General features: G+C 37.2%; 3 protein-coding genes and 1 pseudogene across 4 annotated transcripts in view; 3 read left to right on the forward strand and 1 right to left on the reverse strand.

Annotated features, from left to right (window-relative positions):
• LOC139186829 (uncharacterized) overlaps positions 1-3977 on the forward strand; it is a 41494-nt gene extending 37517 nt beyond the window's left edge. The window contains exon 3 of the mRNA XM_070802174.1: positions 70-3977. Coding sequence (XP_070658275.1) covers positions 70-110 — 41 coding nt within the window. The 3' untranslated portion in view covers positions 111-3977. The remainder of the gene's footprint in view (positions 1-69) is intronic.
• On the forward strand, positions 1-13175 carry RBM12B (RNA binding motif protein 12B). 2 transcript variants are annotated; one of them, XM_019973781.2, is made up of 3 exons: positions 1-139; positions 3337-3381; positions 3952-13175. In XM_019973781.2, the coding sequence occupies exon 3, from the start codon at positions 3980-3982 to the stop codon at positions 6932-6934; it is 2955 nt and encodes a 984-aa protein (XP_019829340.2). In that variant the 5' UTR covers positions 1-139; positions 3337-3381; positions 3952-3979; the 3' UTR covers positions 6935-13175. The 2 variants fall into 2 exon arrangements, with proteins under 2 accessions (XP_019829340.2, XP_019829342.2); XM_019973783.2 differs by having other exon boundaries at positions 3337-13175.
• Positions 3335-16264, forward strand: part of LOC139186970 (bcl-2-like protein 1) — a 73757-nt pseudogene continuing 60827 nt past the window's right edge.
• CIBAR1 (CBY1 interacting BAR domain containing 1) overlaps positions 11571-16264 on the reverse strand; it is a 25841-nt gene continuing 21147 nt past the window's right edge. The window contains exons 8-9 of the mRNA XM_019973784.2: positions 13753-13872; positions 11571-12084 (exon numbers count right to left, since the gene is read on the reverse strand). Of these exons, the coding sequence (XP_019829343.1) occupies positions 11995-12084; positions 13753-13872 (210 nt within the window). The 3' untranslated portion in view covers positions 11571-11994. The remainder of the gene's footprint in view (positions 12085-13752; positions 13873-16264) is intronic.

Below are 16264 nucleotides of genomic sequence, written 5' to 3' on the forward strand. Positions count from 1 at the left end.
AGCGAGCTTAGCTTCTGCCGTCAGGGCACCCTCTTTTCCCCTGCTAAACGCACCCAACTTCCCCGGCAGCCTCCATGTGGTGTTGTGCGTGCCCTTGTCAGTCGGCTTGAGAGAGTGGAGATCTGGAAGGATTCCATAGGTACTTGTTTTTCTTTGCTATGTCATCGTAGTCAGTGGTGGCAGGAAAAGCGCTTGGAGGCCTTGCTAGTTTTAGGCTTGAGGGGAGCCCAAGCGTTTAGATGTAGGGACAGCTCACCCTTGGGCGAGTCGGGGTGGAATGTTTGTCCTTGAGCCGATGTAACGGAAAGGCACGGAGGTTGGGTGGTCCAGGTTGATTTGAAGGCTGATTTGGCTGAAGGTCTGGCAAGAGCATCGGATCCCACGTAGGAACTTTGGCCTGGAGCAAAAGAAGGAAGCTCTGACCCCTGGGAGTCTGGACAAAGGCTTTTTGAGCTATAGAAGCAATGCCTTCGGATGATCCCCATTTGAGGAGGATGGATGTTAATGGGAATTCCTGTGCCGTGTGGATTCGCCTTCATTTCCAGTTTCTACTGGGGACTTGGCTCTGTGTCGTCATGCCTTTGGCTTTTGATTTTAATCATCTACGTTATAAAAGGATAAAGAGGCAAATCGTCATAAAGAATCCTTACGGAGTGGGGTAGATTATTTTCTGCAGGGTTCACTCTTGCATTTTAAATGCACTTCATCATAACTTTAGGTTTTAAGAAGTAGCAGTTATCTCTCTCTCACTATGTCTGGCAAATGACTTGCTATTCTCTAGTTAAGATAAATGGATCGGAGATAATACCATTTCAAGTTAGCTTTCCTCCCTTTTCCCTCTAAGGCTTGATTAGAAAATAAGCATTTCATGGGGTTTTTGTGATAATGATTAAGTGGGATGAGTCCTTGGATAAAATCAGCTAAGTTATTTAAAATGAGCTTGTAAATTTCAGCCACTTACCCGTAAATGAGCTTTTAAGGATTCAGTTCCTTTTTTTTTTTTTTTAATAAGTTAGAAGTTCTAATAGCTCAGTCTTTAAATCAACACAGCTATAAAGATGGTTTTATTGCATTCGTAAGAAATATTTTAAGTGTAGAGTAGGGTTTTTTGCTTTTTGTGTAGCGTTCTTAGAATTTCTGGGGTATTTGCTTAGGCAAATCACGTGGAAACCACAGGAAAGTTGCTCATTTTGATATCTGGTTTCTTACAGGTGATCTCCTAAGTGTATTTCTGTAGAGGGATAAATAGTACATTACCCTTCTATTCCAAGGGCAAAAAAGTTTAAGCAATAGTTATGTTTCTCTGTGGCAAATTAGAAGAAAATTTTTTTTATATTCTTGAATTGGAATTCATGAATTTGTACTCATGAAACTACTTAGTTAAAATATTGTTTTCAAATTAGGATAAATTATAAGACTTCTTAAAATTTGATGGTAATTATTTTGTGAAATGTTCTCGACTATTTTTGTAGATATGTTTCACATTTTTAAAAGTTTAGCAGGGATAAAATGTTTTACACTACTTTCTAAAAGTAACAGGAGCTAAGTCATTTTGCATAGGAAAGAGTCTTGGAATATTAATGTGAACATCCAGAAGCCATTTGTAGTTTTTATTAAAATGTTGGTGTGGGTTTGTTGAAGAAGTTAAGCTTATACTCATTTTTGGGGTGGTTGGGGGGTACCAGGCAGATACTGTCTAATAGACTAAGTTTTAGAACTATTTTTTATGTTCACAGTAATATTGAGTGGAAAGTACAAAGATTTTTTTTATATGTCCTATGTCCGCCCCACCATTTTCATGCATTAATATTATATAGTAAACCTCACTAATTGGAGAAGGTGATGGCACCCCACTCCAGTACTCTTGCCTGGAACATCCCATGGACAGAGGAGCCTGGTAGGCTGCAGTCCATGGGGTCGCTAGGAGTCAGACAGGACTGAGCGACTTCACTTTCACTTTTCACTTTCATGCATTGGAGAAGGAAATGGCAAACCACTCCAGTGTTCTTGCCTGAGAATCACAGGGACGGGGAGCCTGCTGGGCTGGTGTTTATGGGGTCACACAGAGTTGGACACGACTGAATCGACTTAGCAACAAACCTCACTAATACTTTTAATATCAATTTGGCATTGATAATTCAAATGCGTAAAAAATGCCAGTTAGTTTCTTGATATCATCCTTGTAGTTTGAAAAGTAGTCAGTGGACCTTTTTCAAAGGAAAATAGACCTTGCAGACCTCAAAGACCATGTTTTCAGACAGCACTTTGTGGATGAGTGTTATTTAAGTGAAAGTACTGAATTAAAACATTTGTTCATTAAAGACATAATTTATAATCATTAACAGGTCTTAAAAAACATATTTGGTAAGAATACTTAGTTTGGGTATCTCTGAAAGTATTTGATGTAAGGAATCTTGAGATTTTTCAATAGTTAATACTGATATCCCCAAATATTCCAAATTAATGTATTACTATGTTTCTACCTTTCTGTATAGTCATTTGGGTTTCCCCAGAAGGCAGGACAGTTATTCAAAATGGGGTAAACTTATTAGCGTAATAAAATTTGAGTTTAAGATACAGAGTAGCAATAGTTGAGTATAAGTAATTGAGATTTTAGATTTTAGGGATATTTTACTATTTGTCTTAGTGGAGTCAGGAAATTGGGTTCCATGTTTGGAAGTGTGAGGTGTTTATGTAGAACTTAAAATTGTGTCCAGATGGTAGCCATTGGTTTGGATTTATTGCTTTAAAAATGGTTTTCTTCATTTATTGTATCATTTATTAATTTGATTTGCTCTTATGATTTGAAAGATTTACAGGAGAGTTGGAAATGATGAATTAGATATTGGTTTTTTCAAGTGGAAGATAGGGTTTTGGGAATTTTTGGTGTTAAATTGTCATTTTTACTTGTAGAAAAGATTTTTAAAAATTGGTTGTAAAATTCACATACAGTCAAATGCACAGACCTTACTTAAGGATAGGTTCATTTAGCCTTGATAAATTTATACTCCCAGGTAACCAATAGTCCAATCAGAATATATAACATTTCTGTCACCTTTTTCTGGGGCCACTTTCAATTAAGGACCAGTTGTTAAGTTTTCAGGTTTTTTGTTTCTAAATAATTTGCAGAGGTCTCCTTGGAATTTCTACCTTTTTGCTAAAAGATGATTATTTTCCCCTTGGAACAAAGACAACCATTTTGTAATACTCTTAGCTATGCCTTTTTATATTGCTTCACTTTTAATAGGTAATTGTGAAGTGAATATCCTAATCTGGCGTTGTTTAAGGTCAATTACAGGGTCCAAGGATTAATTATATTTCATTTTCTTTCCACAGTTAAGTTGCTTTTACAGAATTAACAGGTCTGCAAGAAATAAAAAGGTAAGATATCCAGAGCTTAAGGCTTTTCACAGAGGCTTGACAAAAAAAAAAAAGTAGAATAGTACACCTGGGTATGCATGGCTTCTGTACTTTATGTCTGGCCAGTAATGCACTAGTGGTAGGCAGTTTATTATCATGAGCAGAAATTATATACTGTCCATAGATGGCTTTTATAAGTATGTAAAATTTGTTGTGGTTGGTAAAATTCTTTAATCTACAAAGCTCTCTCTCATGTTTCACTAGCAGATATGTCTGAAAATAGTTTGGTCTTGTTGTGAAGTAGCACTTGGCAGATGTACAGAGATGTGACCTTTTTTTCTACTCAACACTGTATAGGATAGGTGATAGGAAATGTTTCTTCAAAGTAGCTGGTTTATTTGTATGTTTAGTTGGGAGAAAATTTATTCCATTTGTTTAAAGAATTAGATACAGTCAATATCGTTGTGAACGCATATCTTGTTTTCATTTATAAATGCTGAAGAAGGTAGGGACCAGTAATTATTAAGTTTAGTTTTGGATTAGGTACTTCAAAAATAAGACTTGCTATTATGTGTACCTTTCTGTCTGCAGGTCATTATTGCTGTGGTTTGCGCTCAGCATGGCTGTAGTCATCCGTTTACTGGGGCTTCCTTTTATTGCGGGGCCTGTGGATATCCGTCACTTCTTCACGGGATTGACTATTCCTGATGGAGGAGTGCATATAATTGGAGGGGAAATTGGGGAGGCTTTTATTATTTTTGCAACAGATGAAGATGCAAGACGTGCCGTAAGTCGTTCAGGAGGGTTTATCAAGGATTCATCTGTAGAGCTCTTTCTTAGTAGTAAAGCAGAAATGCAGAAGACTATAGAAATGAAAAGAACTGACCGCATGGGAAGAGAGAGACCAGGATCTGGGGCATCAGGGGTTGGCAGCTTATCTAATTTTGTTGAGGCTATTAAAGAAGAAGGAAGTAATTCTGGATATGGTTCTCCGATTAATCAAGATGCTGGGTTTCATACTAACGGTACAGGACATGGTGATTTAAGGCCAAGAAAGACACGGCCATTGACAGCTGAGAATCCTTACTTGTTTCTACGAGGCTTGCCGTACTTAGTAAATGAAGATGATGTACGTGTCTTTTTCTCTGGTTTATGTGTGGATGGAGTAATTTTTTTAAAGCATCATGATGGCCGAAATAATGGTGATGCCATAGTAAAATTTGCCTCATGTATTGATGCTTCAGGAGGTCTTAAATGTCATAGAAGTTTTATGGGTTCAAGATTTATTGAAGTAATGCAAGGCTCAGAAAAACAGTGGATTGATTTTGGAGGTAATTTAATTAAGGAAGGTGACATTTCTATGAGGACTGAAGAACATACACCACCAAGAGGAATTAATGATAGACATTTTCGGAAACGATCTCATTCAAAATCTCCCAGAAGAACATGTTCCCGTTCTCCTCTGGGATTTTATGTTCACTTAAAAAATCTGTCTGTAAGTATTAACAAAAGAGATTTAAGAAATTTTTTTAGAGATACTGATCTGACAAATGAACAGATTAGGTTTTTATATAAAGATGAAAGAAGAACAAGATATGCCTTTGTGATGTTCAAGACTCTGAAAGACTATAACACTGCTCTGGGTTTACATAAGACTGTTTTACAATATCGTCCAGTTTATATTGATCCAGTTTCTAGGGAACAGATGCTGAAGTTTATTGAATGTTATGAAAAGAAAAGACCAGCATCAACAGAGAAAGAGAGACTTGGACAGGTCTCACAAAAACACTCTCAAGAAGGCTACTCTGGCCAGAAATTGTGCATATATATAAGAAATTTCCCATTTGATGTTACAAAAGTTGAAGTGCAGAAGTTCTTTGCTGACTTTTCTCTTGCTGAGGATGACATTTGCTTGCTTTATGATGACAAAGGAGTTGGTCTAGGAGAAGCGTTGGTGAAATTCAAATCAGAAGAACAGGCCGTGAAAGCTGAACGTTTAAACCGACGGAGATTCTTGGGGACAGAGGTGTTGCTAAGGCTCATATCTGAGGCACAAATGCAGGAGTTTGGTGTAAATTTTTCTTCAATGTCTAGTGAAAGAATGCATGACCATTCACAGTCTTGTGATAGAGATGATCATTCCCATTCGTTTGACTCAAATGATCCACCAGTATACTCAGGTGGCCCTTCGGAAAACTTTAGGCATCAGCAAGAGGACTTGAGGCAACTGGACAATTTCAAGCATCCTCAGGGGGATTTCCGACCACCTGAAAGACGCCCTCCAGAAGACTTTAGGCATTCCCCAGAGGATTTCAGGCGGTCCCCGGAAAACTTCAGGCGCCTTGAGGAGGAACACTTCAGGCGGCCTCCTGAGGAGGACTTCAGGCGCTCTCGGGAGGAGGATTTCCGGTACCCAAGGGAGGAGGACTGGAGGCGGCCACCTGAGGAGGATTTCAGGCGACCTCCCAAGGAAGACTTCAGGAGACCCCAGGAGGAGGACTGGAGGCACCCCCCAGAGGGAGACTTAAGGAGGCCACCTGAGGAGGATTGGAGGCGGCCTCCTGAGGAAGACTTCAGGCGGCTTCCCCCAGGGGAATGGAGGCGACAACCTGAGGAAGACTTTAGGCGGCCCCCGGAGGAGGATTTCAGGCGCCCTCCTGAGGAGGACTTCTGGCGACCCCACCAGGAGGACTTCAGGCGGTCTCCTGAGGAGGATTTCCGAGGTTCTCCCGAGGACTTCAGACGGCCACCCCCGGAACACTTCCGGCGGCCGCCCCCAGAGCACTTCCGACGGCCGCCCCCAGATCACTTCCGTCGGCTGCCCCCGGAGCACTTCCGGCGACCACCTCAGGAGCATTTCCGGCGGCCACCGCAGGAGCACTTCAGGCGGCCATCCCAGGAGCATTTTAGACGACCGCCTCAGGAACTTTTCAGGCGGCCACCTCAGGAACATTTCAGGCGCCCCCGAGAGGAAGATTTTAGGCACCCACAGGATGAAGATTTCAGGGGCCCTCCGGATGAAGACTTTAGGCACCCTTCTGAAGAAGACTTCAGGAGTTCTCAGGAGGAAGATTTTAGAAGCCCTTCTGATGAGGACTTCAGGCGGCTCCCGGAGGAAGACCTCAGGGAAGCTCCAGAGGAGGACTCCAGAGTTCCTGACAGATTTAGACTTCCTGGTGAGGAGTTTAGGAGCCCCCCTGGTTTTAGAAGTCATCGTCCTTTTGTGAATTTTGGTCGCCCAGAAGGTGGCAAATTTGATTTTGGAAAGCGTAATATGGGAAGTTTTCCTGAGGGGAGATTTATGCCTGATCCGAAATTAAATTGTAATTCAGGTAGAGTAACACCTATTAAGATAATGAATCTTCCATTTAAAGCTAATGTTAATGAGATTTTAGATTTCTTCCATGGTTATAGAATCATACCTGATTCAGTTTCAATACAGTATAATGAGCAAGGATTACCCACAGGGGAAGCCATTGTTGCCATGATAAACTACAATGAAGCTATGGCTGCTATTAAAGACCTGAATGATAGACCAGTTGGCCCCCGCAAGGTTAAGTTAATTTTGCTCTAGAGAGCATTTCTAAATTGATAATTATCTCCCCACAGTATTGATGCAGTAAAATGCATTTTTAAGTGTTTATTTTTAATTATCTAATGAAACATTTTAATTTTGATCTGTGAACAGAAGAAATGTAAATAGTAGAATGTGAATCTGGTTTTCTTTTGCTTGCAAATTGCCATTCACTTTTTCTAACTTAAAAATATATATGCTTTTTTTTTTTGATGGGGGTGGGGTGGGGTGGGTTGGGGGGAGAACTAATTCCCTGAGTGCAGTAATTTTTGTTGATGTCATGGGTAAATGTCAAGACTTGTATAAAATAGAAAACTGTGTTTGGGGAAGATAAGTTTTATGTTTACTTTTGTTTCCATTCTGTAGTCTACATTTCTACTCCAATTGTATAAGGAAATGGTCAGTGACTGATTGTTCAGGGTTAGCATTTTTATTGCTAACTGCCTGCAGAATTAATGCCCTCTTCTTTGTCTGAGATATTACTGTGTTAAGCCTCCCCTTAATCATAAGTAGCTCAAAATTGACAGACTGTGAACTTGAAGTTTACTTATGTAAAAGGCTTAGGAAATTAACTTTCAAAGTTTTTATAAAAATAAAAAAATTGCAACTGAATAGATGAACTAATTAACTTGTATTTGTATATATAGAAAAAACAATTATAGCTTCTTTTGTGAAGGTTTTCAACAGCTATATTAAATAATATGACAGGAGGGACCAGACATTCTATAATAGTATATGAGTTCTTTGTGTAGTTCTGTGGTTTATTCCAACATCTCATCAACCAAACTGATAAGATTTACTCAATACTTAAAAGACAAAAAAGTAATTATAGGTACAAGGGGACCTTCAGGTTCTTGTTGGGAAGAATCTGATAAATGGACATAGTTTGTGTTTATAGGAAGAATTTACTTATTTATATAACTTGTGGTTGTTTATTCATAATTTCAAAACTTTTTTATCTGGAGATTCAATGACTATAACAAGAATTCTGTGAGATTAAATTTTTACTTCTTTGATATTTGACACTGTAGAGATTTTGCAAATACTGGATTTGATTTTTCATACCATAATAATAATGCTAACATTGGGTACTTTCTATACGCTAGGCAGTTTAAGTGCTTTACATGCATAGTGTCATCTTAATATGCCTTAAGAGGCTTACAAGTATTTATTTCACAAATGAGATAAATTCGGAGTTTAAGTAACTTGCCTAAAGTCATAGTTAAAAATCATGAAGCCAATTTCAACCCTGACAGACTTACTCACTCCAGTTCATGCTCTTAATACTTTGGCCTACCAACTTTGTTAAATGGTAGTTTTTAATTTTAGTAAGACCATGCTGGGCTTTCTTGGTGGCTCAGTGGTAAAGAACCCGCCTGCCAGTGCAGGAGACATGGGTTCAATCCATGGGTCCAGAAGGAAATGGCAACCTACTCCAGGATTCTTGCCTGGGAAATGCCACAGACAGAGGAACCTGGCAGGCTATGTCCATGGGGTCACAAAAGAGTCTGACACGACTTGGCGACTAAAGAAGACCATGCTAAAAATATAATTCAAGAGTAAAGGATATTTTTTTACCTCCATTGTTGCTTTAAAAATAGCATTAAAAAAAAGATAAAATTAATATGCCCAAACATTGTGAATAAAAGACAAAGTAACTAGAAGTTACTATATATCCAGGGATTCTTTATGAGACAGACAATATATATTGGCTTCTAATTTAAAATTGTTCATTTTATCAAACATGATTTGATTTTGATTGGTCTTTTATAATTTACATAAAACAGTTGATTTCCCTCAATTTTGTGATAGATACTTCCCCACACTGAGCAAATAATAAAATCTGAATTTATATACAGTACTTTGGAGGGTATTGTAGAATACTTTTTAGTATTTAGCCATTTAGTACCGCAATACTCATCTTTAGTGATTTAAAGAAGTCTAAGAAAAACCAACTGAAGTTTCTGTGTTTTTAATTATGTTGAACATCCTACTTGGCAGTAAAATGAATTAAGTGGTAAATTTGGTTCAAAAAAGCACATCACTATGGCACTTGAAACTAGTAAGCTCACAAGCTAGGAAAATGACAATAGGAAGAAAAGATTTTTTAAGTGCTCAGATTGTATGGTTGATTTGATCAATCTTACTGAAGTGTATTGCAAGACCTAAAAATGCTTCTCAAATACATATAAATAAATGAAAGCTGTGATGAAACTTAAGGTGAAGTATAACTTAATATGGAACTGCTTCTCAGTCTAGGCTAGGGTGGAATGGTGGTGATAATTAAAAGGCTAACAATAATAATAAGCACAGGCTTTGTATTTTGATTGTAAAATTACTGGATTGATAAGAATTCTACTCCATGATCTTCAGTTTAGTATATTTTTTAACTTTAAGTTTGCCACACAAAACTGGCTTCTACTGCTTGGGAGCCATTTCTCCACATCTGTTCACAACTTTGCCTTCAGCAACATGTTGGTAACTTAAATGGGCCATGGTAGGAGTATTTACACCATGGAAACTGGTAAGTGCAGAATATTAGGGTGTTTTCCACCGCAGTGAGCCAGTTTACCAACACACCACCAATTTCAAACACATAAAAGAGAACAGTGCACTACATCCTCATAAACCCATTGCCCAGCTTCAATAATTATCTCATAGCCAGTTGTGTTTCCTCTCCTAGATTTATTAGGTATTATAGTGGCATATTGGTTATCAAGTTTAATACCCAGTGGCATTTTAATTATCTTAAAGCCAAACATTTTTGATTTGAGGCATCTGAAAAATATAGATCATGCCTAGAAAGTAAGCTTAATCTCGTAACCAAGAGATAGTAAGACTCCTTAGGAGTGCACACTTACACACTTACTGACAATACTGTCATGAGCATTGGCTCTTGGTCCATATATCACCTATTAAGCAGTGACCCTATCACCTCCATCTCTGCATAAATGTTAGCTAATATTTAGTGAACTGTAATAGGTACTACATGATCTTTATATATGAATTAACTATATAGTTCCAGTAACCCTAATATATCTATTTTGGAGACAAATGGAAGCCTATAACCAACTAACTAGTCAGACTGGTTGCCTGTCTTTTTATAAAGAAGCTAAAAAGAGGTTTTTATATTTTAAAATATGGTTACCTAAGTATCTATGTAATAGCCTTGATTCTGTCCCAGCTCACAAATTGTAGAAATAGTTACTTTATAACCCTTTTAAGACTTTCCCTTGTGGCTTTAGTGGTAAAGAACCCCCCTGTGAATGAACCTGTGAATGGAGGAGATATGGGTTTGATCCCTGGGCCACGCAGATTCCTTGGAGAAGGAAATGGCAATCCGTTCCAGTATTCTTGCCTGGGAAATCCCATGGACAGAGAGTCCTGGTGGGCTACAGTCCATGAGTCACAAACACTGGACACAACATAGCGACTAAACAGCAACGCTTTCAGGTTGGCCAACCTATTGCTGGCCTAAAAATTAATTATACAGTTAAAGTATTACATGTAATAGTCCTTTTGTTCTTAGAATATTTTTTTAATAGAGCATACATTTTATATCATAATTTGATTGCTTTAAATATCAGACACTTTTAATTTTACAAATAGGGCAACTGATGCTCAAGTGAGTTGCGATCATAATCTGCAAGAGAAATACTACAACCTTGTTTTTTTGCCTAGTTACAATACCAAGATTAAATACAGAAAATGCAATGACATCCTCAGTTTTTTATGAATGTAAATTATTTGTGCATGCTGTGTGCTAAGTCACTTTAGTTGTGTCCGACTCTGTGATGCTGTGGACTGTAGCCCTTCAGGCTTCTCTGTCCATGGGGTTCTCCAGGCAGGAATACTGGAGTGGGTTGCCATTCCCTTCTCCAGGACATCTTCCCAACTCAGGGATCAAACCAACCTCTCTTAGATCTCCTGCATTGGCAGGTGGGTTCTTTACCACTAGTACCACCTGGGATATTTATTTACAGTTTTAAAATGTTTTGAGTATTTTATTAAGTAACTATATCACTTAGGGCTATTTTCAGGAAGCAATGCTTTGTTAAGAACAGACCATGAATAACAAAAGTCAGAAAAGCATTCTAGAAAAGTATTTTCTGTTATGAACAACTGCTTTTTGTGGTAATCCCAGATAATATCAATTTCCTGATTTTTATATGCCAGACTTGGATCTATGAAATAATGAGAAGTACAATTCTCCATCCAAAGAAATAAAAGCATCAGATATACTGAAAGGCTCTGATTAAATTGTTTTCTATTTTCAGGAAAGAGAGTGACTGTGTACTCTTACTGATTATATGGTAGGCTGATAAAATATATAATTTTTTACCGATTTATGATTAGCTATATTCTTTAAGGGAAACATTCCACCAAATTCTAGCTTTCCAAAGGTTGTGGTGCCATATATAGTGGTTTACTTTGACAGTGGTTTTGTTTTAAAACCAGAATTAAGCTGAATGTAGCTTTTTAAAGCTAAAATTTATGCTTATGTATAGTTGTAAAACACTGATAGTGCCCTATTATTTGAGAGTGACTGTAATACTCTTGTTGAAGAGTAAATTTATATACTGAATAATGAAACTTTAGGTTATAGTAAAAGTGAAAAAGAAAGGAAAAAGAACACTTGTCTTTTTGATGAAAGCTTTATGGAATAAAATTTGTATTTAATCAGAATGACTACCTAGGACCCTTTTCTGATGTTGAAAGCATGGCGTCTTAATCTAAAGGAAGTGGAATCGTTAAATCTCTTTTTGTGATTTAACTAGGTTAGTGTATGTGAAATACTTCCAAAATACATTGTTTTTTAAAAACAATGGAACCTATAAAAAAGATAGTATGATGCTAGATAGAAATGTTGAAATGACTGATGTTTTTTAAAACTTCCATTTTTGGTTGGCATAAATTTCCTTTAATAATTTCTACATTTCCAATAGGATTTAATTTTGAGGTTTAACGTATCAAGCCAGTATTATGTTTTGCAATTTTAGTAATTCTGGATTCCAGGTCATTTAAGATGAAAATGGAAATGCAAAATTTACTTAAGTAATTTAATTTTCTTCTTCTGTAACATCTAAGTCTTCATCCTCTTCATCATCATCTTCTGTTTGGTGATCCTTTCTTAGTCGACAGGTCAATACCTGTTAAAAGTTAACATGTTTTAAAAATCACTGACTTAAAAATATTTTTACATGCCTGGTATCTTTTTTAATGCCCTGATAGATAAGAGTACATAGAACAAATATCAGAAAAATGTCCATAAATAATAATCTTTAGTAATGAAAATTCTAAATTATGAATTGTCCTTAAAGGTTTAAAAACAATCACAAAATTTTTTCATTCATGTTATTTTTTTGAAGAAAAGTGTGAAATTAGCTATTTGAACTCCAGTTGGATATCAGTACTTTGATAACATACTTCCAGAGAAAAGTACATTATAAATATTAAAAACATTTTAAGTTAAATAATTCTTAGGTCACAAAAACATGAGAGTCCTCAAAGGGATGGCAGAACACAAGGATATTTCAACTAGGCAAAAATATTAAACTTTGAACCTAGTGTGATTTAAAATTAATGAGATGAGAATCTGAATTCATGACATGGCTTTCATTTCTGATTGTTGCCACTTGGGTCATCCTGCTTCGCACTTTTCAGAGGGTGACTATGCCTCCCAGGGGACATCTGCAGTGTCTGGAGACACCTGATTGTCACGACTGGGGGAGGGTAAGGGCATTACTGAACTGTGGGTAGAGGCTGGGAATGCTGCTCAGCATCTGTACAATGCACAGGACAAGATCCCTCACCGCGCCCCGGTCCCCTCAGCCCCAAATCATCTGGCTCAAAGTTAACAGTGCTGAGGTTGAGAAACCTTGGCATTATGTAGTCTAAAGTGTTACACAGATATTGGCTAACCTAGGTGATACTGTTAGCTCTAAATAGTCAAAATTCTCTATGTACTATATACTATAGATTTATGGAATTTATGTGCAAGGCACTTAGTACTGGAATAATAAAAGTATAATTTGGTTAGGGGGAGAGAAGTGTAAGTTAAAAGCAGTAAATAAGTGCTTAGAAGATAAATGAAAACAACGTGCTGGGTCACATTACAACTGAATGCTCAATTTTAAATTCTGAAGACTAGATATGCAAAAGATCATAGCTTTCTAAATCAGAAGTTGGCAAGCTAAAGCCCAGTTTGTCTTGTTGCTATAAATAAAGTTTTATTACAACATGTTGATTTGTTAATGTATTATTTGTGGCTGCTCTTGGTTGGGGCAGAGACTATGTGGTCCACATAACCTGGTATTTTCTCTGTAGCCCCTGAGAAAAAAGGGCCTACTATCTATCCTACTCTAGATATCAGGTACCTCAGGTTTTCTGGATATAGAAGAAAAGAGAAAATTGATGCTTTACCTAAGGATACATGCTTCTGGATCTATGATAACATTCAGGAAAGGTCCTTTTTAGGTATAATTTCCAGTAAGCCATGCTAGTGGGATTCAAATCCTAGGCAGCTTGATTTCACAATCTGTGATCTTCACATTATAGCACAGAACAAATGTAAATTAGCATTCTCCTGTCCCTTCTACCTCTGCTCCCAAATGTTCTGCTTCAGAGAGTCATATCTTTCAGATAATAAAAGAAATATCAATAATAGAGCAGAACCTAATGCAATTTTACATCATTTTATATAGAAGAGGGGAAGAGCAGGTTATTCAAGATCCTATGATTTAAGGGAAACATTTTTAATACTGAACAATTCAAAAGGCAGTAGCTTACATTCCTTAAAATTACGGTTTCTAGCTCACCTGTCCTGTTCCAGATACACACTTAGCAGACAATGATCTTTGAAGAGGTGACTTCGAATTTGCTCTTACAATATCTAAACGGGATGAATAATCTTGCGGATACAGAGAATGTCGGAAAACCTGTTGCAATGATAAAACAATGTTATACATTAGATAACTAAACTGGAAATCTAGAAAGTCACATTCCCTTTAGTTCAGAATTTGTTTAAGCAACTCCCCTCCCCAATCCTGCCCTGGAGACATTATTTAATTTATTGTAAATTTAAAACAAATATTAAAAAAATATTTTACATTGAAAAGATGTAAGCTAGAAAATTCTACTGAACCACGTAAAATGATGGGTCCTGAAACAGTCACTTAAGAGCTCTTACTTGTGAAACGTGAAAAGTTCCTGCCTTCAAAGAGCATGCAAGCCAGTGAGACAGTAAGTCACACCTTTGATTCTTTCTGTTCTGCCTATCCTCAACTCAACAGTTTAAATTCACTACAGTGCTGTCCCAGTATATCACAGAAGAGTCAATGGAGCCATTCTATGAAATTCCAATCTCAGTAGCATCTGGAATGCCATTGCTTGTCAGTTCTTTTTCCTGAAAGTAGTAGGTCCAACTATTACTGCACTCTTAAGCTTCCTTATCTTTTATACCACTTTGTAACGTAAAACAGGCAAGTCTATCAAATGTGAATTTCTTCATATTCCCTCATTTTCCCCTCAACTCTTTATGCTATCATTTTGCTTTTTAAAAGCAAGTGTGATTATGACTCTCCAACAGTGCATTTTCCCCTTAGCTAAAACTTCAAACCAACAAACAAAAGCTTGCTCTTTTTTCTGCTTTTTTTTAAACATTAAAGAAGTACAGCATATAAAAGCAATCAAGGGATGAAACTTAACAAAAGAGGTTAAGACTTGTGTTTTAGGGCAATTCAGGCATATTGATAATTAGGTTATTTAACAGTTTTACTGAAGACCCAATTATATTTTGGTGCTAGACGTGGACCCTGCCATCCTGGTATGATATCAAAAGTGGATGACTGAAGTCACTGGTATTTGGAAGAAATACATTTTTGTTAAAACAACGTTCTTTGGATTTTCTAACAAAGATAAAAGTGGGAAATGGAAGATAATATACCACCCTTGGGATAAAAGTCTAAACCAGTTAAATATTAATCTATTGCAAAAGAACGTATTTACAGGAGTATTTATTGGCAATACTGCATTTTCCAATATGTGGTCCAAGATCTTTTCTAGGAGTGAGTCTTAAGATCTGAATATGCTCTGAACTGAATGTACAGAGGTGATCTTTTGAAGGGGAATATGATAGTACTTTTAATGTGAAGAACAAATCAGTTAAGATGGTTTCTGATATAACTGGATGTAAAATACTAGCTGCTATCTGAATAAATCAGCAATTCTCATGTAGTAAGGACTACTACCTAAGAATAGGAAATTATTTCTCTGTCCCTCTCTGCATCTTTTCTCTACTTGTTTCCAAGAGACTTTGTATTTAAAGGGTCCTTCCTCTCCTTAGTAGCTGATGTAATTTTACTTTGGCTTATCCCACACAACTCTTCCCCAGACTGCTTTCCTCTCCTTTCCACAAGTTACGGTATCATAATGCATTATACCTCAGGACCTTTGTATAACTATCTGTACTCTGCCTGAAACTGTAGACAGGGATTCGACATATCCCTCAAACTATCCCTCAAACTTCTGATTAAGAGATCATTCTTTGATTCTCCAGATAGGATCCTCCCATCACATACACTCATTTGCACAACAGTATGTTATCTCTCTTATTTTTTCCTTCATATTATGAAACATCTTTTTTTAATGCCTGAACTCCTTTTTTAAGTTTCTACTTTTTGACAACTTGGACCAACTCTATAGTGCTGAAGCCTCAGCACTCAGAACTGTCTGGCATATAACAGATGCTCAGTAAACAGTTGACGAATGTACATAAGTGTCTCCATTTTAGAGATAAGCAATGAAGTGTGAAGAAATTAACTTGCTCAGTAGTGCCCCATTGGAAAAAGTGGGGAAGTTGATACTCAAAAACACATCTAGACAACAATGAGATTTTGAGTGTTTATGGATCTCTCCTACAAGCTACCTAGCTAGCTGATGAAGAATAGTGTTAAGAGAAGTGGTAAAGGAAATGCTGTGACAAAAAAAGATACCTAGGACCTATGGAACGAGAAAGAAAATCTTTGGGTCCAGAGGGCTTGAGGAACTTGAAAGTGCATTAAGTCAAGGGTGTTACAAAGTGGAGAATGAAAATACTTGTAATGGGAACTTTAACCTTATAGGGAAAGTGGGGGATCAATTTTAAACCTGCCACTCAATGCAGTGTTTCTTACAGGAAATAGTTCATCTCACTCAACAAGAACCATGCTTCTGGCAGCATAGATAGGATAAAAACAGTGTCTGTAGTCAGACTACTATTTGGCTTCCAGCTATTTTACTAGCTATGGGATCCTCTGGAAAGTTCCTTAGCCTCAGTTTTTTCATCCGTAG

Source organism: Bos indicus, chromosome 14 (assembly GCF_029378745.1).
Source record: "Bos indicus isolate NIAB-ARS_2022 breed Sahiwal x Tharparkar chromosome 14, NIAB-ARS_B.indTharparkar_mat_pri_1.0, whole genome shotgun sequence".
NCBI classification, from domain to species: Eukaryota; Metazoa; Chordata; class Mammalia; order Artiodactyla; family Bovidae; genus Bos; species Bos indicus.

Excerpts from the sequence above, each read along its gene's own strand:
- RBM12B (XM_019973783.2), top strand. The coding sequence starts at position 3,980 with ATGGCTGTAGTCATCCGTTTACTGGGGCTTCCTTTTATTGCGGGGCCT.